Here is a 27,295-nt window from a genome sequence, read left to right on the forward strand (position 1 = left end):
GAAGAACTTGACTTTGCCTTCTTTGCATGTCTGACAAGTTAACTTTCTTGAGTCAAGCAAGACCTTTCAAACTTCACTGTTTCCAATTTTTAATGGAGGCAGTTTTCCATATACCAAATAGTTTGAAGCAGCTTTCTTCAAAACTCACCTTTGGCAGTTATTTTCTGGATGTGAGGTGTGACATGCAACAAGCACATACAAGAAAGCACCACCCAGCTGACACATCCTGGCTGCATTTTCTGTATTTCTCCTCATCTCATTCTACATGTACCCCAACATCTTGTTTTTATCTACAGCTAGATAGTATGTTCAGCCAGTACATGTTTGTAGTGTTGTCCACAATGGACCCCAGGCAACTTCCCTAGCCACCACTAAATTTTAGGATCCTGTAAAGCCTGGTGATTTGGGTTTGTTTTGGATTTGTTTGTATTTTTCTATTTCCCTCCTGCCTTCATTTTAATTTTTGATTAGTTATTCTATGAAAAGTAACATTGGAAGAATTACTGCTCCTACTCAGTGTCATGGAAGGAAATGTTAAAAAAAAAAATTATGATAGTCCTTACCTTGTCCAAAGTTCCAATAGAAGCAATTATCATAAATGTCACGAGGAAAGGACAAAATTGTTTCCTGACTGTATTGTATGTTATTATAATGCTGTAAGGAAAGAAATAATACCTTTATTTCACAGTTTCTCGGTTGTCTTTGGTTAAAGATTTGAATGTTTTGTTCTAGTTGTCACCTTGCTGATGTGTTTAAACATAATGGAGGAACTAATTTTTCATCCAGTTGCTTGGGAGTGCCTCTGCAATGAGGGCAGTGAAGTACCTAAGAGATGTGTCAACCTGACTGGTAAGTGTAGAAGGTTCATGAAGTCAGACTACCCTTCAGCAGGGTGATAACCATATAACTTGGCTGTAATTCATAAAAACAGAGTACTCCAAAAATCTGTAAGAAGTTGATTACTAAAGATTTCCACCAATGACTATTTATACCAAGTTATATCCTAAATAATAATTTAAAAGAACTAATTTTCCTAGAATTTCAGCTTCTTGCCCATCAAAACTTGAGACCACTACACCTTCTTGGCAGCAGCCAGTTGGGTGGAACAGCTGCTCCTGGTGCGTAGGATTGCACGAACAATCTCCAGCAAGGTCATTTACAGGGCACAACTGAAAATATGTTCTCAGTACATGTATTTACTTGCAGGAATGGAATATAAATTCCCCATACTGTTGACATGCACTTTATTGGTAAGTGCATTTTTGAGGGAGAGCATGTTCATATGAGCACAAGAAGAGACATGGAGAGAATGTTAAATGTAATTTAAAATACTAGAAGTAATTATTTTCATTCAATTTCTCATTTTTATTCCCCAGAGGACAACTGCACTGCAAACAGTGCACCAGAGATCTGAGTCCTGATGGTACCTTTTGAACTACACCTGCATCAGCTATCCTCAAAAAAATCTGAGCTTCTAGAAAATTGACTTACTAGGAGGAGTATCTTTCTATACAAAACAATTGTAATTGATCTGTGTCACTTTATCAGAAAAAAAAAAACAAAACCCACAAACATGCAGTTCATGTGTGAAAAGCATTACTGCTAGAAATATATTCTCTTGGCATCTGATAATTTTTGAAGAAAACTTTATTCCCCTTGACAGAGCAGCCTTGTGCATGCTTCTGCTCTACAATGTATGCTAACTTCCCAGGCACCCAAAGTCTCCAAAACAGGGCTCACAATTAATTTTATTACAGACAGCAAGACCTCTGTGGATCTTTATTCCATTCTCTCCAAGTAGCTCGTATTTGCAATTAATCTTCCTTCCATTCAAAGGGTGTCTGAGAGGGGTCAGTGCAAAAGTAATTTATGCTTTGTAAATGATGTTTTATATATATATATATAAAATAATGCTTGGGAGAAATTAAAAGTAATCTTAAAGCCCTATTTAAAGATTTCATGAGCTATCAAGGGATCAGACAAATCCATTTGATGAATGGATCTCTTGCCACTCTCAAATGGAAGGGATGCACAGGGAAAATACTAAAACACAAAATTCTGCTGGGGAAGAGGAGTGGGCCATCGTCCTTTTTACCAGTATTACCCATGTTTGCAAAAGCACAAGTGTTTTGGGGGACAAAACTTCCATCCAAAGATCAGGATGATACAAAAAAATGTAAAATTATTTTTCATCTTGAAATGAACAGTTGAATATTCACTCCAGTAAGTTTAGATTTAAGACGTAAGGAAAAGATACTTTAAGCAGTTACTGCCCCACTGAAGCTACTTTAATTCAACGCTGATGCGTGACCTATTCTCTGAAGTGCTAAGTGCTTAGGGAGGTTTAGAGTGGCATTTTTATTCAGTAACTCCAAAGTTCCCGTAATATATGGAGTGGGTAAGAGTCTATTTCCCCGGAAAGCAGGAACAAATGTATACATATATATTTTTAGGATGTCTGCTTCCACCAGTTTTAAGTTATCCCCGTGCAGCTCCCGAGGCCCACGTGTGCACATGGCACGGGCGGTGTTTCACGGGGGCGCAGGTGTGCCTTGGCAGCTTCATTCTCCGCTCCGCGTGTTGCGTGCCTGTTTCCCTGGGTGCCGGTGCCTCACACGGGCATCCCGGGGGCAGCGCTGCCGGCAGCCCGGGGCTCGGGGCACCGCACAGCCGCTCCCGGCACCGCTGTCCCCGCACGCACCCACAGTCCTCCTGCAGGAGCTGCAGCCCAGTACCACTGAGTATGTCCAGTGAGCCTCCCTGCCTGGAGGTGTTCCAGAACCGCGCGGACGCCACGCCGTGCTCCGGCATGGCCCTGCTCGAGCAGGTTGGACCAGGTGCCCCACTGTGGTCCCCTCCAACCTGACGCACTCTTTGATTCTGCTGATGCTGGCCGCCCCGCCCCGTCACGGACATGCCGCTGAGGTGGCCCCGACTTCAAAGCCGTGGCCACGGCAGGAGGAGAGACGAGGGAGGCGGGAGGCAGCGCGGGCAGGGAAAGGACCGGCCGCCACTGACGCTGTCCGCCCGGGGCCAAGCCGTGTCCCCGCGCCTCGACGGACGGACTACAACTCCCGGCACACCCCGCGGCAGGGAGGGCGCGGGCCTCCACGTGAACCGTAGAGCTGCGCGGCGATTGGCTGCGGCCGGGAGGGAGGCGGGCCCCCGGGGAGCACTTCCGGTGCCCCGCGCTCGGCACTTGTTTGGATGCTGCCGTCACATCATGGCGACGCGCGGGGGCGGCGGCGCGGCGGGACCGACCCGGCGGAGCTCGAGCCTCAGCGGCGACGGAGACCAGGCGGCGGCGGCCCCGAGCGGCAGCCCCGAGGTGAGGCGGCGGCTCGGTCGGGCCCGGCGGGAGGGAGCTCCACCTTCCCCTCCCCGGCGGCTCGCGGCGCCGCGTTCCCCCCCTGCCCCATCCCCACGCGGCCGCCCGGCCCGGGAGCACGGGGCAGGGGTGGACGGTGCCGCGCCGCCTCCGCCGCTCCGCGGAGCCTCGGGCTGCCCCCGGGGCCGGACCCGCCGAGGCACCCGGGCACGCGTGTCGGCGAGGTCCCTGCGCGGCCCCCGGGGAGCCGCGGTGGCCCCGCGGGGTCGGGAGCGGCCCCTCGGTGCTGCCCGGGCGGCGCGGGGCGGTCCCTGCCGAGCGCGGCCCGCCGGGGCGGCAGCACGTGGCGGGCCTGGTGCGCGGGGGGCGGGCGCTGCGGGGCGCGGGGGCTTCGCCGCCTCCCCGGGTCCCGCCGCCGGCCCCCGGACCCGCTCGGCACGGCCGGGCTGCGCGGCGGGAGCGGGCGGCGGCGTTTTCTTCAGCTCCCAAATAGCAAAAACAACAAAAGGCCGTTTTAGTTCTTTTTCCGTTTTCTGCCGAAACCACACTGAAAGCAGGGCTGTTCCCGGTGATTCTACAATAATTTCTGGTTGCAGATCCGTGTAGGAAAAGCTTAAAATACCTGTGCTTAGCCACCCAACGGCAAAGACTTAAAATATGCTGTAATTCAGCTGCTGTATGTAATATCACCAGCTCGGCGTTTTATGTGACAGAACTGCCTTGCTAATCTCATGTGCTTCTGAAGTATCTCATCCTGTGCCCTTACATAAATTCAAGTGGCTTTTTAGTGGTAACTTTTTTCTGTGGTTCAAAGGATAACATCTCAGCAATAGGAACTTGGTGGTAGTTTATTTTGGCTGCTAAAATGGTCTAGGAAGCTATGGTGCTGGTTTTCTTCACTGAAAAGCACCGTTCTCTGTAGTGTGGTTTTTATTTTTTTTTTAGTTCTTTACTAAGAAGTAACTTGTAAGTAACTTCAGTGTCTATTATGAAAGCAGGTGATACTGATGTTAAAAAAAAAAAAACTGCGTTCCATATTATTTCAAATACAGTCAAAAGGAATTTAATTATTTTAAAGAGGTGAAATACGGCAGGCAATGTTAAGTAAATTCCACACTCTCTTGTAGATTACCCTCCCCCTGCCTTGATATTATTTTTAGGTTCCTTGTGACCTGTTTGCATTGGGAATTCAGAACTTGTCTACCCTGCTTTTTCCAGAATCATACTGTGGATGACTATGAAACTATTAAGTTTATAGTAAAGAGGAAGTGAAGTATCATTGGTGGAAGTGATTCATGCTATATTAAATGTTTTCTTAATTAGCACCTGTCTCAGCTGTTTATATTAAAAAAGGTCTTGTTAGATGTGCAGTACTTTGTCCTGTGGGTAAATGCCCTCAAAGTTTCCATGTAAGCTTTGGTTTCTGCAGTGAATTTTTTGCTAGAATTACAGGAGGTGTTTGTCATGAATTTTTTAGGTTGTTTTAAAAATCACTGGCAAAAGCAGATTTTATATAAAGGCAAAAGTATGACGAAGTTGCTTGGTGAGGTTCACTCTGTTAAGTACTGTTTGGTTAAAGCATGCAGTGAAAAAAGTTCAGTAAAATCAGTTGATCTAAAGCTAAAATCAGCCAAAATGATCAGCGTGGAGGCCAGGGGACCCTCCTGTTGAGTCACACGGTTCAGAGTGAATTCCCCCTGCCAAACTTAGCCCCAGGCTTGACTGATAATTTAGGCACAAAAGCACTTGAACTTGACAACACTTAATCGATGCCTCCAGTTAACCAATTCAACACAAGATTTTGTAGAATTTACTATCAGTACAACAGTAAGTCACTTACAGACCTCACTCACAAATGTAAAACACTTGAGAATCTGGGAGAGCAGCATTCACAGTACATTTCCTATAGCATATTTACACTGCAGACACAGACTTGAAGAGTGTGTACCAGGTGTATATCTGTGAAAAATTCCCCTCAGATCCAGGGAACTACTCACACTTGATGCCTTTATGTCTTCTCAAGGGACAAAGAGCTGAGCCTTGAGGAGTGGTATCAGCCCAGGCTCCGTCAGCAGCTGTTGGCAGTGGTCCTCCAAGAATGGCAGACTTGGGAATTCACTGGGTCTGAGAGCTGCCCCCCCCCAGAGGGAAATGCTGGCCACAGCCTGCTGCAGTCCAGGAGAGCTCAAGGGATCTCACTTAAGACCAGTATTCACAGGGTCTCAAGAGTGAGGGCTTTAGTTGTAATAATTTTTCATCCTGACTCCAGTTTGGGTTGGTAATTTCCCTTGAAAGTCCCGTAACAAAAATATTGTTCCACTTGGGTTGCTATTCATGTGGAAAAAAAAAAAGGGTTTTCAAGGATGTTTGTTAAAAGCCATGAGCTTGTTAGATATTGCTGTTTCCTGGGAGCAGACAGAGTTTCTGGTAAGCTCCTGATGAGCTTATTCCTGGGTGCTGTTTGTCAAGGCCAAGGCCTTGAGATCGTAGTGTGGCCTGGGTGGGGGTGTGAGAGATGCACCACTGCTGTTTCAATGTCTTAAGATAAGTGAGGGAAGAGATGGTTGCGGTTTTTTTTTCCCCATTTGTATTTGAGGTAAATTCGAAAGCTTTTCTTAAAAGCAGGTATGTCATCTGTGTCATGAGGCCACTGAAAGAGCAAAAAACCCCAGTGTGGTTAAGGGTAACAGGAGGAAGTAAGGGCTATAACCAGGAGTCATGTGGGAATGTTTCTGAACCAGTATCGAAGATCAGGTCTTGAATTATAAGGCCAGGAAACTTAATGGTGGAATTCTGCTAACAAAGAGTATGTCTTGACTTTTATGAAGGTAAAATGCAAATTTAGGAAATGTGTGTTTCTTAATAGTTGTCTGGCTGTGTTGGAACTTCTAACCTTGCAGTGCTTTGAAACTAGTGACGAGAAGTGCTGCAGGTTCCCCTGTCCAGTGTTTTGAAAGTAGATAAATGAGTGCATAGAACATAGTTTTTAATGTAATGACAGAACATGGTGAAGTGTTTGTTTGAAATGACTTTCAGATCTCACAGCTAAGCTCCTTGTTCAGTGGGGAAGCCACCTCAGAGGCCATTAGGTTTGGGAAAGGTATAATTAGACTGTGTGATCATTCAGGTCAGTGAGCACAGTGTAGAGAAGTATTGCATAGAGAAATAACCTCAATAAGCTAGTCTTGTCGTCAGAAACATCTGAATAATTGTGTCTAGACCAGTGGATGAAGGTGCACCTGCTATAAAATTAAAACCCAAGTTTTGTGACATCTAAAATGGTGGTTTTCATGCAGAAGTTGTAAATAAAATTATTACCAAAAACGATGACTTTATTTAACATAACTGTTGAAAAATCAATTTGAGGAAAAGTGTGTAACATACATGTCTTCAAAATAAGCTTTTCTGTTTTAGCAGGAAAAAGTAAATTGCTGGATGCAGGAAGCTTAATATTTGTTATGAAACATACACATTTGTGATAAATATGACTTATCTTTTTTCTGCAATTTTTTTTTTTTTTACTGCAGTGGATCATGATAAGAGGTATAAGGCTTTTATGACCAGTTGCATGTGAAATAAGTTTGGAAATGTAGTCAGCTGAACGGTGTTATTCAAATTTCTCTTTTGGTGTCTGATGTTGATTATATATTTACTTACATACTTAGTTTGTTTTCACAGTTGTGAAAATCTGTTTTATGTACATATGCTTGTTTCAAAACTTCCTGGATATTTCTTGAAGTATTAGCAATTCCATAGGCTGAGGGTGGAAGAGTCTTTTCACAGCACAGTCCAACTGCTACTATGGGGTATGTAGGAGTTGTTTTCATAGATTAATGCTAGTACTTATGTTTTTTAGGATAATTAGCTAACATACAGGATAAAATAGACTGGTGCAGCTACTAATTTTGGGGTTTTTTATTAAAAGGTACAGAGAAGTATTTTCAGGTGGTTTAGGGGAAAATTGCATATGTGTATGCACAGGAATATGGAATACAGGTAAGCATGGTACTGATAGTAAGCACAGTATATTTTAGGTAGCATTGTGTGCTGTAGACTTGTGTAGGTAGTGGAACAGAAAAATAAGTGGGGCTGTGATACATTTTGGCGTGGTGGTAGGACAAGTGTCTGTTCTGTTCTTATGTGCAGTGCGTGTTCCTGAAGCTGAGTTGTTTGAAGGAGAGCTGGCTTAGGCTCTTGTGGTCATAGCCATTTTCACATATGGGATATCTGTCTTGTATGCTGATCTTTTAGGTATGAAATAAGGTAGAGTTTTCTTGATGTGCATCTTTTTTGATTGAGGTGTAAGTTGAAGGAGCGGAGCAGAAGACTGAAAAGTGTGGGGTGAGCAGGAGCAGTGTTGCCAGTAATTTTCTTCAGCCATCTTCAGGTGGTTTGTCTTGTAACTCTTAAGTAGCTTGAAGATGACATGCTTATTCAGAAATGTCAGCATCTTGTAATAGCTAGTTTCACAACTAGGTAGGCTGCACATATCTTAAGAGTTTTGATAAATTTGTGATCTTACAAATTTGCAGGTAACCTGTGCAACATAATCTTTTTGCCTCTGTAAATCTCTCTAGGCATATAATAGTCTGACTCTGGGTTGTCAGATCATGAGCTGCCTGTGTTTGAAGATGGCTGGAAGCTGAGAGAGCGTGGTAGCAGTTAGAAAAGGTAGCGGCGATTTCAGTAGAAGGTCTTTGCTGGGGTAGTTTTGTTTTGGTTTTATTCAGTCAGTACTGAATCAGCACTATTATACAATGTGCTGTGGGAAGGGCTCTGTTCTGGCTGGAATGTTAAACTGAGAAGTTCACCAGTCTGATGAGCACACATTTGAAAAGCTGAGAGGTAAGAGTTAGGGTTGTTGTCACCATTGCTTCAGTAAAGAGGGAGCAAGTTCAGTGATTCATATGGGTTAGTACTTAACCATTCTCAAAGTGTTGTTTATTATTCCTGTACTCCAGCTTGAAGCTTGATACAGGCCAAATCTGAAACTACCTGTAGTTAAAGTGCTTTAGGAATAGCATTGAGTATAAGAAGGCTGTTAAGACTTCTGGATAATGGTTTTACTATCTAAAGTTACAGCTAATGTAGAAAATTCTTTTGTTACTCATAATCAGGAAATCATCTAGATATTTGTGTTTGAGGCCCCTGTCAGGCAGTAGCAGACTTCTGTTTTTTAAAATGAAAACACTTTCTAATTTAGGTTAAATAAGTTAGAATTTTAATATGTTGTGCCACTACTGTCAGATTTGCTAAAATTTACAGGCTACAACTTGACAGAGAGATTAAGTTTAAACTAAGAAGGAAAGGGTTTTTGGTTTGTTTGTTTTTTTTTTTGGTTTTTTTTGTTTTTTTTTTTGTATGTGTATGCTGTCAAATTGTTCTAGTTGCTGGTAGAACCACTTTTTTGAACACAATATTCTAGTCTGTGGTCAACAATTTGTAATTGTATTTAAGATAAGAAAACTGGATATTTTTACAAAGCCTGTCTACTGCTACATTGAGCTTTGGTTTTGCAGGGAGTTTATTTGCTTGTCAGTTAAGTTTGAATTTGTTCCATGTTCATGTTTGGAAAACCAAAACAAGGTTGACAAGTTCTGTATATTTTCACCATCTTTGTAATTTTCAAATGTGTTGGATATGTACAGGACACATCTACACAAACCTTTTTCTTCAATTCAGTATTCTGATAGGTTATTTTTGCCTTTTCTGTTAGACTTGGGAGAATGAGTCTGAAATTCTAAAAGTCCTTGTGGCTTTTTTGACAAAGAATAGAGAATACTCAGAGTTTAGAAATTATTATTGTCAGTAAAAAATTGAACTGACACCTAATTTGACTTCAACAAAAAGCTCTGCTGAATTAATGAGGTGGTGGAGTTCACTTCGTGAAACTTCCAGATGCTTTAGAATATGCATGTGAATTGCCTGCTCTGAATTGACGTTTAGGTTACTATGATGGTTTGCTCAAAAAGAGATGGGCATTTCATGACTTACTGGTCACATGTATGCCCCTGCTAGTAGTTGTTCCTTTTTTCACTGGAAGCAACAGACATTTCTTGGATAAAAACCAGTGAAAATTTTTCAGTTGACTAGGTTTGAAGCAGTCAAACTCACACAAACTACTCATGAACGTGGTCTTGCTGATGTCCCAGTCCTTCAGTAGTTAGTGTTAAGTGTATACCTGTAGTGAGAATAAGGTATTCTGTGTTTAGTTCTTGTGCTCTGACTGCAGTTAGATTGGCTTTTATTTTTTAGAGGATGTCGTGCTTTGGCTTCTTTCCAATCATCCTGCTTCCACTTCTGTTGGCAGGATTGCCTATTGCTGTGCAGTGAACTGGGTTGAGGAACTGATCTGGCTGTAAACTGTGTTAGAACAAGTTGCACAAAATATTATGGCTAGGCCAGAGAAGCTTGGGCATTGCTGCTGTTCAATATGTGACTGCAGCCAGTCAGGCCTTCTCACCTCCTGTTGGAGCTGCTGGCAATTTTGTGCTCTGCTTTCAAAAAAAACCTCGAAAGTCACTTTATGGATATCAGAAAGTCTGAAAATACTTAATTCTTTTGGGTACCAAACCCGAAACTTTGAGTTTAAAGCTACTTGGGTGTAAGTATCTGAATCATAAGTTCATGTTCTTTGCAAATAAAAAACTGCTAGTTTCAGCTGTTCTGTTGGTACTGCAGGTACTCTTGGTATCATGTTGTGTTAGAATAATCTGACCTTTCTTGTCTTGTCAGCTTAATGTGACACAGTGTCTTCAGCTTCTGTATGAATCCTGGGATTTAGACAACATAACATCTGTGCCATGGTTTCAGCCATTGGTACATACAGAGAGGTGAAGTGAGCTGTGTTGTTTTCATGTTTCTTGTTCTTTTGTGTTTATTTGGCTGACCCTAGAAGGGTAGGCCTTTCCTGGAAGACCCACAGTTTAGGACAAGCCAAGGGGAAGAAATGGGCATTTTAGAGATGACATTTTAGGGTGTAAAATGTTGTAATTGGTTATTTGTTCCAGCAGTTCAATTACTGTGTGACCTTTGTAGGCATTTATCAGTACGTTACTGACATGGTTGGAGAGTAAAACTGCAGTGCACTTATATTTGTCCATAAAGCATGTGCATCATTTCCACACTTGTAAAGAGCTGTACAATGTGAATCTTCCTTGGAAAGTCAAAAGTTGCTTCTTAATGTCTCTAGAGATTATTTGCAGTTAAAAAGCTTATTGTCCTTTGAGAAAGACATTGTGTAAAGTCCATCTCCTCAAGAATGAATCTGCCTTGAGATAAGGTCTAAAGAAAGGGACTTGCTTTAAGAACAGAGAGCAACAAAGCTGTTATGCATGAATTTTGCAAAAGAAAGTTGTATTTGTTTAATGATTTTTAAATAACCTTTTCAAGCATGCTGAACAAATTTGGAGTTGGAATACATCTTACAATACATTATGAGTGTTGGCTGCATTCCTTTGATGTTGGCTAATTCCTTTTGAAGAGGAAAACAGTCCTGTGCAGAATATAAAACCGAATGCAAACCCCTGGCTTTAAGAATTAGCACATTTTTTAATATGAAAATGTAAGGTAATCTGATATTAATTTGTGCTTTAACAGCATAACTGTATGTAAACAAGTTCTGGTTTTATAATTCCTTGTGATTTTAAGGAAATTTACCTTTAGTCCACTGAAAATAAACCAACATGAATTTTAGTTTGCCAGTGAATTCAGCTCTGCTTACTGTGCTTTGAACTATCCATGTACGTTGTGCATTGGGATTGCAAATGGACAGCAAAATAACACCCAGCCACCTTCAACTATTGTCCTAAGTCCCAGCCACTGCAGCGTAACCAAATGAACAAAACAAAAACACACACAGCCAAACACCCTTGCAATTCTCATCAGCCTGAAATGTTTCTAGAAACTGAGAGTGTCATTCAAGTGATTGAGAGAGGAGTCTGGAAATGCTCTGCTCTAAAATATGACCATGTCACAGCAGTGTTATAAACAACTGGTAGTGTTTAACTTCTTGGTTAAGTGATTAAACATTTAGCATTTTAGGAAATCTTTAGAAAAAGTTCTGTTTAATTGAGCAGAAATAATGTGTTCTTAAAAATCCTAGGCAGTAGAAGTCCAAGCCTGAAGTCAGTTAATACTCACTTTTTTGGATAATTTCATTGATGTGAATTTTACCCTTTCCAAAGTTGCTCCTGGTGTTCTTTATCGTTCTTGCTATAGCAACTGGTCTTCTCCAGTTAAGAGTGGGCTGTTGTATTTGGCATTGGGATTGAAGTAGTTCAAGCAGTTCAAGTTCAGTTGCTCTGTGCCATTGCAACAATGCATTTACGTGGATTTCATTAGACTTCTTATCAAGGTTTATTTTTTGCATTTTACCGTACTTGTCCATAGAAAAGGGTGGAAGTTGTCAATTTAAACATACTTGCTTGACTGTTTATGTCCACTTCCTGCTTCCCATTCTGAAGGTGGTTGGTGGTGCCATGGAAGAAGAAGCTGGATCTCGGGAGATGGGAATGAATAACCAGGATCAGCTGGTGAAGAGCAAGTGCACTGAGTTATCTGATACAGCATTGCAGTGTCCACAGTCCAATTGTTACAGCCTGGAAAACACTGGCCCCTTGGAAGAGGCTGAGTATATCACAAAGAACAGAAAGCACCCGGGGTCCACGTGCTGTTCCCAAGAGTCCCGTGAGGAGACTCCTGGGAGAGAAGAAGCCCGTACTGATCCACCTGATGGCCAGCAGGATCCAGAGAGTGAAAAACACAAAGAGAAAACGTTGGGTGTGTTCTCTTTGGTGTTCTGATTTTTACTATAATATTTTTAGAAAATACTATAAAATATTTATAATATTTTTGTAAAATAGCTATGGATTTGCTCTTTGTCTCAAATTTACTCTGTAGCCAAAAACTTGTCACCCGTAACAGGATATTTTGAGAAACTGTGTGTGCACTTCTGCTTGCGAAAGACAGCTCTTAATGCATATGTAAGACTCCTTCAGCCGGCAATGCTATTTTTACATGAACTTTAATAATAACGTGGTAATTTCTAATCAACTTTTTTAACTTTCTGGTTTAAATCTGGGACGGCAGTGTTCAGTGCTGCCAAACATGGCTGATAATTAAATTCTGAATGCTTATTAAGAACATATCTGTCAATAGTTAACCTCCTATTTTTTTAGATTTTTTTACTATCTGTGCAATTCTAAAGCAAAAATATTTTTATGTTATTATATTCAAGTAATTTTTGCTATCCTAGTTGTCAAATGGCAAGACAAAGAGGGCAAGACAAATTTATTCATGCTGATGACATCTTGTGATTACTTCCCATTTGTCATCTGTTCAGATTATGCAGCTGTCAAACCAGGGAACAACTTAAATCAGGCTAATTTCTCATGGATCTATATTTTACTTCTAAAGACAGGCTGTTTTTCTGGTATATGGTTTTTCTACCTCAGTAACATTGTCTATCATCCGTTTCATAGGAAAAGAAGTGTTATTATTAATGCAAGCCTTGAACACGCTTTCTACTCCAGAAGAAAAGCTGGCAGCTTTGTGCAAGAAGTATGCTGATCTGGTAAGTAATTTGTAAAGATAGCAGAAGTTATTAATGTGTTAATATTAATTATGGCATGCAGGAACAACTAATGAAGGATGGTTAATGATTTTGAGTATTTTACAGTGTTGGTAAAAAAGACACTCAGGCTGACTGAGTATTGCTTCAGCCAAACTTTCTTGTAGTCATTTCACTTCTACATGACTGCCCAAATCCAAAGAAAAAACAGGTTTTGATAACTTGTTGTTGAAGCATAATACTAGGATTAACAGTAAAGTTAGTTCTTTTGGGAGTCATTGATAATGCTTTTGTGCTAGTGTTTTATCCTTTTAGGATAAAGGGAAAGAACATACTATCATACAGAGATTCAGGAGAGGGAGAATGTTCAGTTATATTTAACTCTTTAGTGAATTCTGGGAAATGTAGGATGTTGGAAAAATCTAGGTTTAATTTTGCTTTGTGCTTTCTGATCATGTGAAAGAATGGAAGGAAAGGGTTGCATTTGTTCAGTAACAAACCAAAAAGAAGCAATTTTTAAAGTGCATTCCTGCCTCAAGTTAGGAATTTATTCTCTAAAATAATTTATTACAAAATTGGGGGTTAGAGGAGAGGGTTCATAAGTTTACTTTCCAGAATGTTCTTGGAGATAACAACACTTGACTCATTTTTCTTTAGACAGGGACAGACAGAAATCGGAAGACTGGAAATCTTGCATGTATATGTTTTCCCACCATATTTGTAGTTTTGTCAAACTAAAGAGATGAAAAGCCTAAGTTTTCTCTCTGTAGCTGTCAAGTGTATCATATGCAGATAATTCTGAAAATGACATAATGGCTGCACAACATGGCATAACTTTTCTGAAATATTTTTTTTTTCTTTTGAGATTTACACTGTCTCCAAGACTTTGAGGATGATCTGGCAGGTGGTCTTTTTACTCACAGAGGCAATACTGATTACTTAAGAATGCTTAGATTAGTTCTGTTATGGAAATCCTGGGTCCTCCATGGAGGTCTGTTACAGTTTTGCTTTGTTTTCCTTGCTCTCTCTCATGTGCTCTTGGTTCATGTGAGTGCATTTCCTTTAAAACTAGCAGCTTCTCTAAGTCACTGTCATTTAAATGGGAAACAATAATAGTTCTGAATTGTAACTCAACGATGGGGAACCCGCGTAAAAATGAGCTTCGATATTGTGACAGAAAAATGCTGTAGGTGAGTTGTTCCTTATGAGCAATTGCTTGTGTGTGTGATGCCTTTTCTATTTAAGCAAACAGCTCCCGTGTCAGCTCACAGTGGTGATGAGGGCCTGCATGAGGAGCTAGGCCAGTATGAATCCCTCAATTCTGCAGATAGAAAAGAGTCTATCCTATTTCACTTTGAGTTTTATTATTACTGGAAAGATCTCAAAACAAGTAGGGAGCAGCTAGACCAAATAAATTGTAATCTCCTTCAAGAAGCTGGGTAGTCAGAAGAGATGTGTTCTCTTGTGAAACCTGTGTGTTAAGGTTTTTGCCCTCCCAGGAGGGTATCAGCAGATTATAGTCAGAGTAAGCATTCACAGTCACCATCCTAGAAAACCACCTGCTTTCCTCATGATGCTCAGAATGGCTGAGGAGCTGGGTGGGAGCTTGTCTGGGTTTAAGAATAGCTCTATTTCACCTAAGTGAGTTTGATGGATGCCTCTGTTTGCGTAGAATGTTTAGGTTTGATCTGATTGTGTTCCTTTTAAGATGCATTCTTTTCTTCATGATAGTGGTGGAGAACCACTGGCATAGGTGTCAGCTTTAATGCCAGCAGAGGTTTGAACTGTTTATGACAGTCCATCTACAATGCTTTTTTTCTTTTTTTAAAGATTCATCATCTTTAAAGCTCACTGTCAGGTTTTTCAGTGGTGTCTCATGAAAAGGACTGTACAATGAAGGTAGGAATGCCTCTCTCCTGGCAAAAGATCTTCCACAATTTTTTTTTCCCATAATTTGGAATCTATCAGGAGATCAGCCTGTGATGCAGGAAGGTTTGCATCCTTGGTGATATGTCTCACACTGGCACACTTTTACAGGCCTGAAGTTTCATAGGTGTGCAGACAGCACAACCACTTGAAGTAGTGTTTTCTGGCCGTGCAAGAAAAGGGTGTTTTGTATTTAGATGTGGAAATATGCCCTTAAATATTCAATTTCCCTAAACTACACTAAATACACTTTTAAATTACTGTTGTCATGGAGGTCCTTAACTCTATTCTTTCTTTTGTGCTTCAGCATTATTTTGAGCTCTTTCAATAAACCAGCATTGTATTGTTCTTCAGTCATGGTGATGTTCCTCATTCCCAGCCCTTTTTTCCTGCGGTGTGTCCCAAGGCTGAGGCACTAGCTAATATGGAGCAGTGCAACACTTAACATTGTAGCCTTCTTTTTAAAGAAACAGCCTCTAAATAATGTGGTTTCTCAGGGAGTGCAAAAATCAGGTATAATGGAGTATCTCTGTGAGATATTAATGTAAGAAACTTCTCTTCACTGGATATTCATGGAATAGATTTTTGAATATGTACACAGTGTTTACTTGTGTCATCTACCATGTAAACAACCTAAAGGAAATAGAAAAAAAAAATTGTTTCAAATGGTTGAGACTGCAGATCTCTTAAAGTTTGGATTATGTAGGTATAATAGTAACTGACTTGATTTGTCAGGGCTGCTAGTTTTGTCTGTTCTTTTCTGAAATACTGCAGAATTTTACAAACTTGTATCTATTACTGCTTCCCTTGGTAGGAGTGCCTGCTGACAAGGAGCTCCATACAGTTCTGTGGTTTTTCTTTTTGATAGCAAAAACAAGACCTGTTGGATAAACAGTTGCATGTAGTTTTGAGATAAGAGTGGGAAAAGTTGTGACTTGTTGAAAAGCCATTCTCAGTTGGCTTTTAATTGTATCTGCTACAACTTCCTTTCAGAGGGCTACTCTTACCCGTGCAGATGAAAAGCAGGCTCATAGCTCATAGTCAACAACAGGTACACGCTGCCTGTTCCTCGAAGGCAAATGTTAAGTTGGAATTTGTAAATTTTAATTTTCTGTCCTTACACATGTAGAATTGTTTGGATGGATGATGGCAGTTTCTCTTTAAGATCAACTTGGGGTGTTAATGAAATTTTACTTCCTTGTTTTCATCCAGAATGTTCACAAGTTTCTTCAGTGTGCTCATCTAGACACATCAAGATGGTTTCACCTATGTTTATTTAACAAAATTTACTCTCTAACTGTAGTTGGAGGAGAGCCGGAATGTTCAAAAGCAAATGAAGATACTGCAGAAGAAGCAAGCACAAGTTGTGAAGGAGAAAGTCCACTTGCAGAGCGAGCATAGCAAGGCCATTTTGGCACGTAGCAAACTGGAATCTCTCTGTCGGGAGCTTCAGCGTCATAACAAAACTTTGAAGGTTAGTTCATTTACATAAATTACAGTGCTGCTGGTGATGGAAATCTTACAGATCACTGCTTAAAATCAGGAGTGCTGCTTTTTTCCTTGTCACTTTGTCTATTACCTGTATGTATACATGAGTGGCATGTAGTGTAAGTGTAGCTGATTTTAATGTAAAGTAAATGGATAGTTAAATTGCTGATGCCCCCTTACACCCCTCAAACCATTTATTATTATTTGCAGTATTACATCTTGTCATATTTGTTTCTGGGAGCAGTGCTGATAACTGCTGGAAAAAATAGCACAAGTAAAATAATAGCAACATGAAATGGCAGGGGAGCCAAAAAGCTTAATTCTGTCAGAATATAATCAATGGGAGTGAAATGCAAGGGAGCCAAGATAGATAAGAATCTGTGATTGCTGTAGAAAATTGCATTATAGTATCAATGCTGGTTTTTACATCTCAATAATGCTGACACTTGCAAAGTAGCAAGATGTAGCATCTTAATACTAGCCTTTGAGTAATGCTGGTAATGGTAAAGACAAAAGTTTCTAGAAGTTCTGCAATTTCTGGATTGTTTTTTCCACACACTTCACATGGGTAGTCAGTATGGCATATTATGATTGTGGGTTATGTTAGTTCTAGCACTTCAGAAGTTGAAACTATACAGAAGTGAATTACTGCCATTGTTTCTGAGTCAAAAAGTGCATGGTTTGACCTCAACACTTTTAATTTTTATATTTAAGTATTTTATGAATATTTATCCATAAAAGGAAGAAAACATGCAACAAGCACGTGAAGAAGAAGAAAGACGGAAAGAAGCAACTGCACACTTCCAGATCACACTGAATGAAATTCAGGCTCAACTGGAACAACATGATATACACAACGCTAAGCTCCGTCAGGAAAATATTGAACTGGGGGAAAAATTGAAGAAACTGATTGAACAGTATGCATTGCGAGAAGAGGTGCTTACAGTACAATTGTCGTGGGATTTTATTAGTTCCTTGGCTGTAAGGATCAGATAATTATTGATAAGGGAGGAAAACCCCTCATGTCTTAGAGCCATTTTATATATAGTTTTTGTAATTATTCTTTTTACTTCACTACTGAGAGAAATTTAGTAGCTGTTTGTCTCCCTGTGTGCCCTTCCTGACTGGTTTTGATTATCTAAGTTCAAGATGCATTGGAGAAAGTCTTTCACAATGAAAGTAATCAAATAGAAATAAGTTGTCTAGAGATTGTCGAACTTCTGTCTTTAGATGTATTCAGAGCTCAGCTGGGCAAGGTATGAGTAACCTGATCAGGCTTTGAAGTTGACCATAATCTGAGTGGATTAAATGGCCTCCAAAGGTTACTTCCAACATAAATATGTGTTAATAGTGTAAATTCTTCAGAATTATAATGGGAGGGTATATAAGAGTTATTCTGTCTTATTTATTTCTTCCATTTCACTAAGGTTGGGGTCTTTTGGGGAAGCTCATTTGTGTACATAGCTGCACTTGTTGGCACAGAATCGAAGTAAGCTATCATGCTTTAAGAACATATTTGGCCTGGTGTCATGGAAATGTCTCTACTCTAAGGCTAACTGAGATGTCTTTAAGTGGCACCAGGATGTGAGCTAGCTGCTCTAAGCTACAGTGATGGAAAACAGCCAATTCTCCTTGTCCAAGAAAGAACTGAGCTGCATGGAGTTCTACAGCTAAGATTAGTTGGCTGGTTTTTAGTTGGCACAGGAGGTTTGGAGTATTATTTCTCAACTGTTTCTGGAAGGTTGTTGTGGGGTTTTTGGTTTTTTTTTTTCCTTTGTTTGGTTTTTAATCTGGATCACTTAGAAAGTTCTATGTAAGGTAATACCCTACCTTTTGCAATCATGGAATATTTGTATTTACATTGAGACTTTATGTAGAAAACACAGGAAGTTGCCTTGTGCTACTTTATGGATAGAAGTAAGACTGCAAAATGCAATGATTTGTGGGATTTAATGAGCTACATTTACTGTTGTTGCAAACTTTCCTCATTATGAACTTCTGTAATTATGAAGACTAAAGCTCTTAGAAGTAACACAGTAAAGATTAGAGGTAGATAAAAAGCAGTCTACATCCTTGCTTCTAATGCTAGTTTACAGGATTTTTGAAATGTCTGGTGTGAAGTGACTGATGGTATTGTACCAACTTAATAATACAGGCACCTGACTTCCATGAAAGACAAAAAAGGGTAATTACAGTTATGGAGATAAAGGGGTGAAAAAAGGCATGTAAAACAGTCTTTTACCATTTTGCCTTTCGCATGAAACTTTTAAACAGTGTACATCTCCCCAAACAGTACACTGCCTTCATTGACCAGCAGAGTGTCTATGTTTGGTTATTATTATTTTCTTTTTCCCTCTAGCATATTGATCAAGTGTTCAAACATAAGGAACTGCAGCAGCAACTTGTGGATGCCAAACTGCAGCAAACTACCCAGCTTATTAAAGAAGCAGAGGAAAAGCATCAGCGAGAACGGGAGTTTGTAAGTGAACTCTATATATGTTAAGAGAAATAAAACCCACCAAATGAGACTTTTCCTGATTTAAAGCAAATGCACTAAATTGAGAGGACCACCTTTTGAAAGTTAGGGTAGATTTCAACAAGGAGAATTGAAATTTAAGTTTTGTGTATGATATCTGCAATATTGATATCCATGCCTACAGGCAAGTAATGTTACTTGTTTGCATTTTCTCAGCAAAAATGCTAAATATCATTTAAATTTCTCTTAGACTGGGGAACATGCTCTGAAACACCAAAGGTACTTTCTGCAGTCCAGAGTTGTAACCTCTGGTTTCATGCTATAAGAGATAACAAATACAGATTTAAGCACATGTTTTTGTGCACTGTTTGCCCCCCAAAATGTGTGTGATGTTTTATTTGTACATTGATAATCAGCAATATACTTGCAGTCTTCTGAGAAGTTTTCTTCCAATGAATCTGTAACTTCAAAAAAAAAACAAACTTATTTTTTCTGTATAATCTTAAAATGACCATCTAGTGTTGGATTCTTCTGATTTTTTTTGAACATAATTTCTGCATCATAAGCAGGTGAAAATCTCCTCAAACATGAACCTACAAAATGGTGTCAAGTTGAAGTAAAATTGGTTTGAACTAGTCTGCAAAGATAATATGGTGACTGGAGAAATGAAGGTGGGAAATAAATTAGGCTACAAACCAGTTTCAAATTACATACAGTTTGTTAATTAACTATCCATAATTTAGCAGTTCAAACTTGCTAGAGAAATAGAAATATTGTCTCATGTTGCCAGTTAGATAAATGTTACAATAAAGCTCTCTGCATGCCATCACATGCTTTAAATTGTATATATGAAAATACAGTGTAGTAGTAAAGCCTTTGTGAGAAAACATGATTGAATAGCCCTTAGGTGATGTTAATGTTTGATCATTTTTAATCATAGATTGCGTTAAGCCACTTTTGGGAGTACTTTTTTTCATTATATGGCTTTTTGCCTTGTTTTTTAGCTGCTAAAAGAAGCTACAGAATCCAGACACAAATGTGAACAGATGAAGCAACAGGAAGCTCAGCTGAAGCAGCAGGTACCTTTTTTAATGGAGAGATCTTCAGTAGCAGTTCCAAAAAGAAAATACCAAGAGATTTGTGACTGTAGTGAACATAAGGCAACATCTGAAAAAACTTAAGATCCAGATGCTTGTGAAGAGTACTTCATATTTTTTAAAATTAGTCTGAAATTTAATTTCCAGTAGGTAATTCTTCCATAGTGTAGCATGAAATTGTAAAGAATTGATGTTTTGTACTTGCTGTTTAATACATCTGGAGAATATTGTTCCTGGAAGGTGCTCAGCACTGAATTTCTAAATTAATAGTGTTAATACTACAAAGACTAGAATGTAGGAAAGCTTAAGAAGAAAAGTTCAGGAAAGCATGGCTTCTCTGAAAATGTTGTTCTGTTGTGACTGTAAAGAGTTGTGTGGGTATTTTTATTCAGGCAGGTTTTAGAATCTGTTTCTTACTGTTTCCATCACGACCTGTTGTGGAGGATTGGGAGCAAGCAATGTCCCGTTTATCCTTGTAGTTATTCAGATTTAGTAACCTGACTATCTGTCCACAGAACCTGCTGTCTTCAAATTTCCTTGTTGTATTGTAAATACTATAGCAAAATCCCCTCTGTGAGAGGAGAAATGGTCTCTGGTTTTTGTGCTTTGGATCACCTTCAGTCACTGGCTGTGCATGAGCTCAGCACGAGGCACAGGGACATGGCAGTTTCAGCCAGCACCAGAGCAGTGAGAAGCAGTAGCTGTTCTCTTCACCGTGTGTCTGTTACTGCTTCATTTGAGGTTTTGTATGAAGCCTCTGTCCTGCTTTCAGCTGGAATAGAGTAAATGTGTCTCTGCTCTGTGTTTCGGATTCACTATATCATTGATAGCACACAGATGTTTTGGCTGTTGCTAAACTGTGATTATTTTAAGTCAAGGGCTATTTTATGTCTCGTGCTCTGCTAAAGAGGAGGTACACAAAAAACTGGGAGCACAGCTGGGACAGGTGACCCTGGCCAAAAGGATGTTCCAGACCAGAAAACGTCATGCAGGCTGATGTGGGCTTGGGAATAGGATCTGGCATGGGGCAGTAGGTGGTGAGCAACTGTGTTGTGCATCACTTGTTTTTTCTTTTCTATTATTATCATAATAGTCTGTTATTACTGTGTTTTACTTTGTTTCAATTACTAAACTTTTCCTATCTCAAATTACAGTTTTGATTCTCCTCTCCATCCCACTGGGGTGGGAGTGGGGATGAGTGAGCAACTGTGTGGTGTTCTAGTTGTCAGCTGGGCTTAAACCTTGACAGTGTCTTTGAAAGCTATTCCATGCCCTTTTTTCACACATACTGAACCCTATTCTTTTCTAGCCTTTCCAGGAGTTAGTTTTAAAGTGTGTGTGTATGTGTGTAGTTAGATGTAACAAGTCTCCATTGGACTTGAACACAGGAATATACAGATACTTTCAAATAGATTTTTACTGTGCTTAATCTTTTTTGGTTTTTTTCCAAGTTGGTTACCCTTTATTTAAAATCTCACTGCCTCTTTTGTTGTTTTTAATAGATACTGTGGGTATAGTTAATGGTTTCTTGGGGCAACAGATTTTTTTTGTAGAATAAGATGAGCTAGAAAGTTTGGTGACAGTAATGGCAAAGAGTCATGATGTACTGCTGACAAGCTAGGCTAATTCCTGTTATGAAATTCCCTTTACTAAGAGAGTAAACCACAATATTCCTGTGCTCTTAATTGTATTGTCCTGCAACCCCCAGTGTAAGAATTGAGAGAATCTACTACTCTTCACTGGGAGTAAGAAGTTACTGTGAAGTGGTCATGTATTCTTAGAACATCAAATCACGCACTGATTAGGAATCATTTTTATAAAACTGTGTTATTAAACATTTTGCAGTTCTTTCTTGGTTATTTACCTTGTGGGGCAGGGCAACAAAATTTTCTGTTATTACATGTTAATACTCCTGACTTTTTAAAGTGTAATGCTCTTCACTCTTCTGTGAATTTCTTTTCAATATTCACTTTACTTGATTTTTTTTTTTTCCATTGGGCAGATTACATTGGTTGTGAATGTGTATTTTGATTTCTGAAATCAATCCTGTTTATTTTGTCCCAGCCTTGGCTATTAGCTTTGGCTAGTTAAGGTGGAAAGGTAGGCGATTCCTAAGTTTTAATTTCGCCAGCCAGGTGCTGAATTTCCTGTATTTGTGTATGTCCACAAAATTTTTTTCCAATGGGGAAGTAAAAATGAGGTATTGATGAACTGTGATGTCTTCCAGCATTTTATTAAACATAATATTCTTTTTACTTCAGAATATATTGCTGTTCTATAAACACAGAGCTCTACTTCACATATAATTTGAATAGTACATTTTCAGACAAGATCTATGTGTTCTTCAAATGGAAATTGTAATATAGTTTAAAAAATATAAGGAACTTATTGTTTTACTATTTTTAGTTTCATTTTGCCCATACCTACATATTTTTATATTTGTATACACTGTTCAGATGATTGTCCCTGCCTTTTTTCCAATAGCTTTCTCTTTACATGGATAAGTTTGAAGAATTCCAGACCACCATGGCAAAAAGTAATGAGCTCTTTACAACTTTCAGGCAAGAAATGGAGAAGGTATTTATAGGATTACCTAGTTTAATGAAAAGTAATATAGAAATGCATGCTGTTAGTGGTTTGCATTTTAGATTTTATAAGCATCTGCTTTCTGAAAATATAGAGTATTTTGACAATTTAATGTAGATTATAAGATAGGGTATAAGACTTATGGGAGAGAAATGTAATTTTTTTCTGTATTTTAATGTACTTAGGTAATACTTAAATTGTCTCATTCTCTTTGTCTGGGCTTATGTTTTAAAACTTTTCCTGGAGGTTTTTATTTGTACTTGAAAGTTGATAGTCTGTTTCTTTTTAGACTCAATATTGGTTTTTTTTTTGAATGCAGAATCTGTATTTGTGGGGTTGATTCTGTGCAGAAGCACTTTCCCAAAACAACTTGTTCAAACTGGACTTGGAAAGTAACACAAAGAAGTCTAATTACTCAAGTAAAATCACCTACGTTGCAGCACAAGCCACAAAAGTAAATCTTTTATATATCTTTTGTAGATGACAAAGAAGATTAAGAAACTGGAAAAGGAAACTATTGTGTGGCGTACAAAATGGGAAAACAACAACAAGGCTCTTCTGCAAATGGCTGAAGAGGTAATCATCTTTTAAGCAGCAATGTAGTTCAGCTAGAGTCTGACCCCTAGAGAACTTCCAACAGTTTTTCAGTTTTAGAGAACTGGAGGTAAACACTGTAGCCTCTTGTTGGACTTGTCTGCATTATGTTTCCTGTTATGTAAGTTATTGTCCTCCTCAGGCATGTAAAATGGAAGGCTCTATGTAAATCTAAGCTGATGGGACAAGAAGAAATTGAGCCTTGTTATTGCTTACTGTTTAATTGGTGGGATGTGCATGAAATCATACAAGCTGAAGGGATTGACTGTAGTTCAATATGCTGAGAAGTTCAACCAATGCTGCGGTAGAAATTGTTTGAAATGCACAAGACTGTTAGAAGAGAAGCAATCCCTGTGCAAGAGATCTGTTGCTTTCTTGCATTGCTGTTGCTTTTGAGGTCACAAAATGCCATTACTTACTTGTAGTCTGGCAGGAGCTGTGCAGCTGTGCCTGCACTATCCAGGGCCTGGTTCAGGTATGTGAGGTCTGGCCTTGGCAAGCTGTGCTTGGTTGAGTAGGATCTGCTATAGTGCTGTTTATCTTTCCCTCCCTTCCTAAAAGGAGCTAGTTAGGAGAGCCCCAAGTGTGGTACATTCTGGCCTGGATTCTGCAGATGGATGGTGGATTTCTTACTTCTGTGCCCTTCTCCTCCCTATAGTTGCCATTATTTGGGTTGTAGTTGACAGTGTTATGGGAGTTCATATCAGGGTCCTGGTTGGTGCCCAGCCCTTATAGTTAGCATTAAGTGGTTATGTAGTTCTCATTGTTTTGAAAGGCATCCATTGCCACTCCAGCTCACAGCTAAGTGAAGTATGTTAAGCAAATTGGCTCTAGTTCAGCTGGAATTTGGCCTACTGAATTAATTAAGACTTAATATTCAGGATTAAATAGTGGCGATTCTTTTAATTAATTTAAGGTGGGAAAATGGTTATATCACAGAGTTTTTATTTCCTTTGTCCTTCAGAAAACAGTAAGAGATAAAGAATACAAAGGCTTTCAAATAAAACTGGAGCGTCTGGAGAAGCTATGCAGGGCCCTTCAGACGGAAAGGAATGAGCTGAATGAGAAGGTGGAAGTGCTCAAGGAGCAGGTTTCTCTTAGAGAAGCAGATGTGGATCTGGCTGTGCAGGTGTTGCAGTCCTGCACACTCAATTCCCATGAGGAGCTGGGAACTCCCATTGACACGGAACCAGGAATCCAACCCGATGCGGAATCACGTGCGGGAAATAGCTCAGAAAAGACTGTCTCAAAAAGTCCTGTTCCTGGCACTGAGTCTGTAGACTAAAATGAAGTGTAAACACTGTATTGAGAGATATATTTTGTGTATAACTTTCTTTGTTGGTGGTAACTATTTGGTTTTGTGGTGAAAATTTTCTTACTTTTTCTACCATATCTGTATTTTCTTAGAACTACTGGACTTATGTGGTACAGGAAGCTGCATAGCAGCTTTAAATAGCTTAAACTATAAATTTTCCACAACTGTGTTGCACATCTGCCTCATTTTTTAGAAGAAAATATTTTTCCATAAAAGGATGCATGTGTGTTTCCTCCCCACAACACAAATCACTGTCATGGAAGACTGCGTACAGACCTAATATCGTTTGGGGAAAATGGTGACAGCAGGTCACTCTTTTGTTTTAAAGAACAGCACTCTGGTTTTGTTCATTGATTTTCCACTCAGTATACTAAAGATTATTAATTTTTCCAGTAAATTTATCTACATAAGGATGTCTAATGGCCAGTAAAAAAGTCAACTTTCCCCCTATATATGTTTTCATATATTTGAATGAAGAAGTAAAGGTCCAGAATTATTAAAAGGTATGTTTAAAGGGTTTTATGTACTTTGTGGTATGAAGAAACAGGTTTGAAATACATTAACTTGCAGCTGGTGAAACAGGGTGTACAGCTTTTTGCAGATGTCTCAGGGCTGTGTTGTAAAGGTTAGTTTGGATTATTTGCCCTACCTGTAAACATGTTAAATATAAATGTGTGGGAAAATGTATGGTGTTGCTACCAAGTGGGATTTTGCAGCTGTGGAGCCTATTGCACAGATGTTGGTCACATTCTTCCCTCTTAGCTGCAGTTTGTCCACCACATGGTTATCCTGACTAGAGAAATTCATTCATGTCTGAGCAAACCTCTGGATTATCTGAAGAGCTGGAAAATAAGACATTTCCTGCCTGAGGTGTGGAAGGTAGGAGTCTGGCATATAGACTTCTTCTAATAGCCAGGTATGCAATGTATTTAAGTGTTAGTTAAGGCTATACTGGTTATAATTGAACATGAAAATTCAGATATGTCTCCTGAAGTACAGCGTGGAATTTCCTGCACATTCAACCTCAAAGCTGCACCAGTTGGCTGAGTGCCTTCCCAGTCAGGTTATCTGGTAAAGATGGTACTTCACATTCTTACACTAACATACCACAAGCAAAGCCCCCTTGTTAACCTTAAACCATATTGTATTTTCCTAGAAAATTTGATATCCACATTATGACTTCTTTTCTTAAAAGGAACTAGGACCAACACTTACTTTTTGGCAAGGCAATGTGATCTAGCTACATGCTACCCCTAACTTTAGTTCCCATGCATTTCTAGTTTTGGTTGCTGTAATTTTAAGAAATATGAACATGTGTAGCCTTTTCTGGTACTTAAAAGTTTTTTGCACTTACTTGGGAGGGGATTTCTGAGTCAAGCACATCTCAATGAGCTTCCTACCCCCATTGCCCTTGGCAGTTCAGTGGCTAAATTACTTGAATGTTCAGGCTGCACTGAGCTCCCAGTCCTTTTCCTGTAGTAATGTATGTTGAAATAACCTAGCTGTCTCAGAGAGAAAGGTTATGTAAGCTTAATACATGTGTTTTAGCTCATACCACTAAGAGGAACTGTGCAAATCTTACATTTCTGAAATAAAGTAAATGGGAAGCTGGCCATCTTTCTCCTAGATTGTGTGGATTTGGTGTTTGTGGTACAAGCACAATGCAGGAGTGAAAAGGAGGTAGCAGTGAGCAGTCAGGTTAGAGTCAGAGCTTTGAAATATTGATCGTGCAAACTGTAGAGCATAAGAATAACTGGAAAGTATTTCAGACTTGCTGTTCAAATTACTTGCTTTATAGAATCAAGCTTGAAAAAACAGGTGTTGTGAGAACTGGTTTTCAGCTAACACTAAGTATGATGTAATTTTCCTGAGGAAAAGTGAAAAACTGTATCTGGTGCATCATACCCTTGGCAAGGTAGGACATGCGGTTTTCTATTTTTACAATTTATTATTTGGACATTTGTATTCTGAGCAATTCTTTCTGTAGTGCTTGTTTTACATGGAGGCAAGAGTGAGTTTTTGGACCCTGCTGCAAGAATAAATTAAAGGGCTTTTAGAGACACGACAGATATATGCAACAGCAATACAAGTATCTTTGACACTGGCTAAATATGTAAATGAAGCTGAATGCCCCAAGTGAAAGGCTTTTAGAATGGGGATATTTTCTCTGTTTTCTTCCCTCAGCATATCCTTATCATAACAACTTATCTGGCCAAGGCAAACTGTACTTTGCTTCCTGAAACCAGTCGGCGAAATTTCATGCATTGATTAAAAAGTGTTGTTTTAAAAATAAATAAAAACCGATGTTAGGGATAGCTCAGCACTGTCACTGATCTGCCATACTGCAGGCTATTGCACTGCCAGGCTGCAGCCAAAGGGGCTCCAGTAGGGCTTTTAAGTAAACTTGTATTACTGCCTTTCTCCCACTACTATGAACCATTTAACCTGGATGTAAACTGATGTAGCCTGAGATGAGTGTGTCTAATTGTCAAAACTGGGGCCTGATCGACAGTTTCACCATGATTAAGCTGCAAAAAGGTAAATTGTATGTGATTCAAGACCCAAACACGTGTATGCATACACACGTAGGTTAGGGCTGTATCTGTATTGTTTTGTCCTTCCTTTCATACACCTGGTTATGTTACAGTTCAATTCTCAGGTGTTGCAGAAAATCTACCTCTTTGGACTGTAGATGGAAATAACTGTGAAAAAAGTGATGCAGAAATCTAGTTTGTGCTAAACACACTGCTTTATTTTTACAACCCATGTCTGCTTTCATGAGGAAAAGTGATAAATGAACAGGCAGTCTTTGTTTTGCTTTTCAAAAACATTTTGTAGAGATTTTTCACTAATGTGAATCTGAAATTTTATCTACTCAATTCTGTATAGATTAAGTAAATAAGTATGCTTAATA

General features: G+C 39.4%; 1 protein-coding gene across 1 annotated transcript; it reads left to right on the forward strand.

Moving 5' to 3' along the window:
* The first annotated feature begins 2,393 nt into the window (after window positions 1–2,393).
* Window positions 2,394–27,295, forward strand: TXLNG (taxilin gamma). Its single transcript, XM_030281414.4, has 10 exons — window positions 2,394–3,328; window positions 11,794–12,109; window positions 12,811–12,902; window positions 16,129–16,299; window positions 17,055–17,249; window positions 18,673–18,792; window positions 19,794–19,868; window positions 22,371–22,463; window positions 22,953–23,048; window positions 24,031–27,295. Exons 1-10 carry the CDS (start codon window positions 2,915–2,917, stop codon window positions 24,349–24,351), a joined length of 1,893 nt encoding a protein of 630 aa, XP_030137274.4. The 5' UTR covers window positions 2,394–2,914; the 3' UTR covers window positions 24,352–27,295.

This window comes from Taeniopygia guttata, chromosome 1 (genome assembly GCF_048771995.1).
Source record: "Taeniopygia guttata chromosome 1, bTaeGut7.mat, whole genome shotgun sequence".
In the NCBI taxonomy this organism is placed as follows: domain Eukaryota; kingdom Metazoa; phylum Chordata; class Aves; order Passeriformes; family Estrildidae; genus Taeniopygia; species Taeniopygia guttata.

Excerpts from the sequence above, each read along its gene's own strand:
- TXLNG (XM_030281414.4), top strand. The coding sequence starts at position 2,915 with ATGCCGCTGAGGTGGCCCCGACTTCAAAGCCGTGGCCACGGCAGGAGG. Across the intron at positions 3,329-11,793 it reads CCCCGAGCGGCAGCCCCGAG|GTGGTTGGTGGTGCCATGGA; the intron begins GTGAGGCGGCGG and ends CCCATTCTGAAG. Across the intron at positions 19,869-22,370 it reads AAGCTCAGCTGAAGCAGCAG|CTTTCTCTTTACATGGATAA; the intron begins GTACCTTTTTTA and ends TTTTTCCAATAG.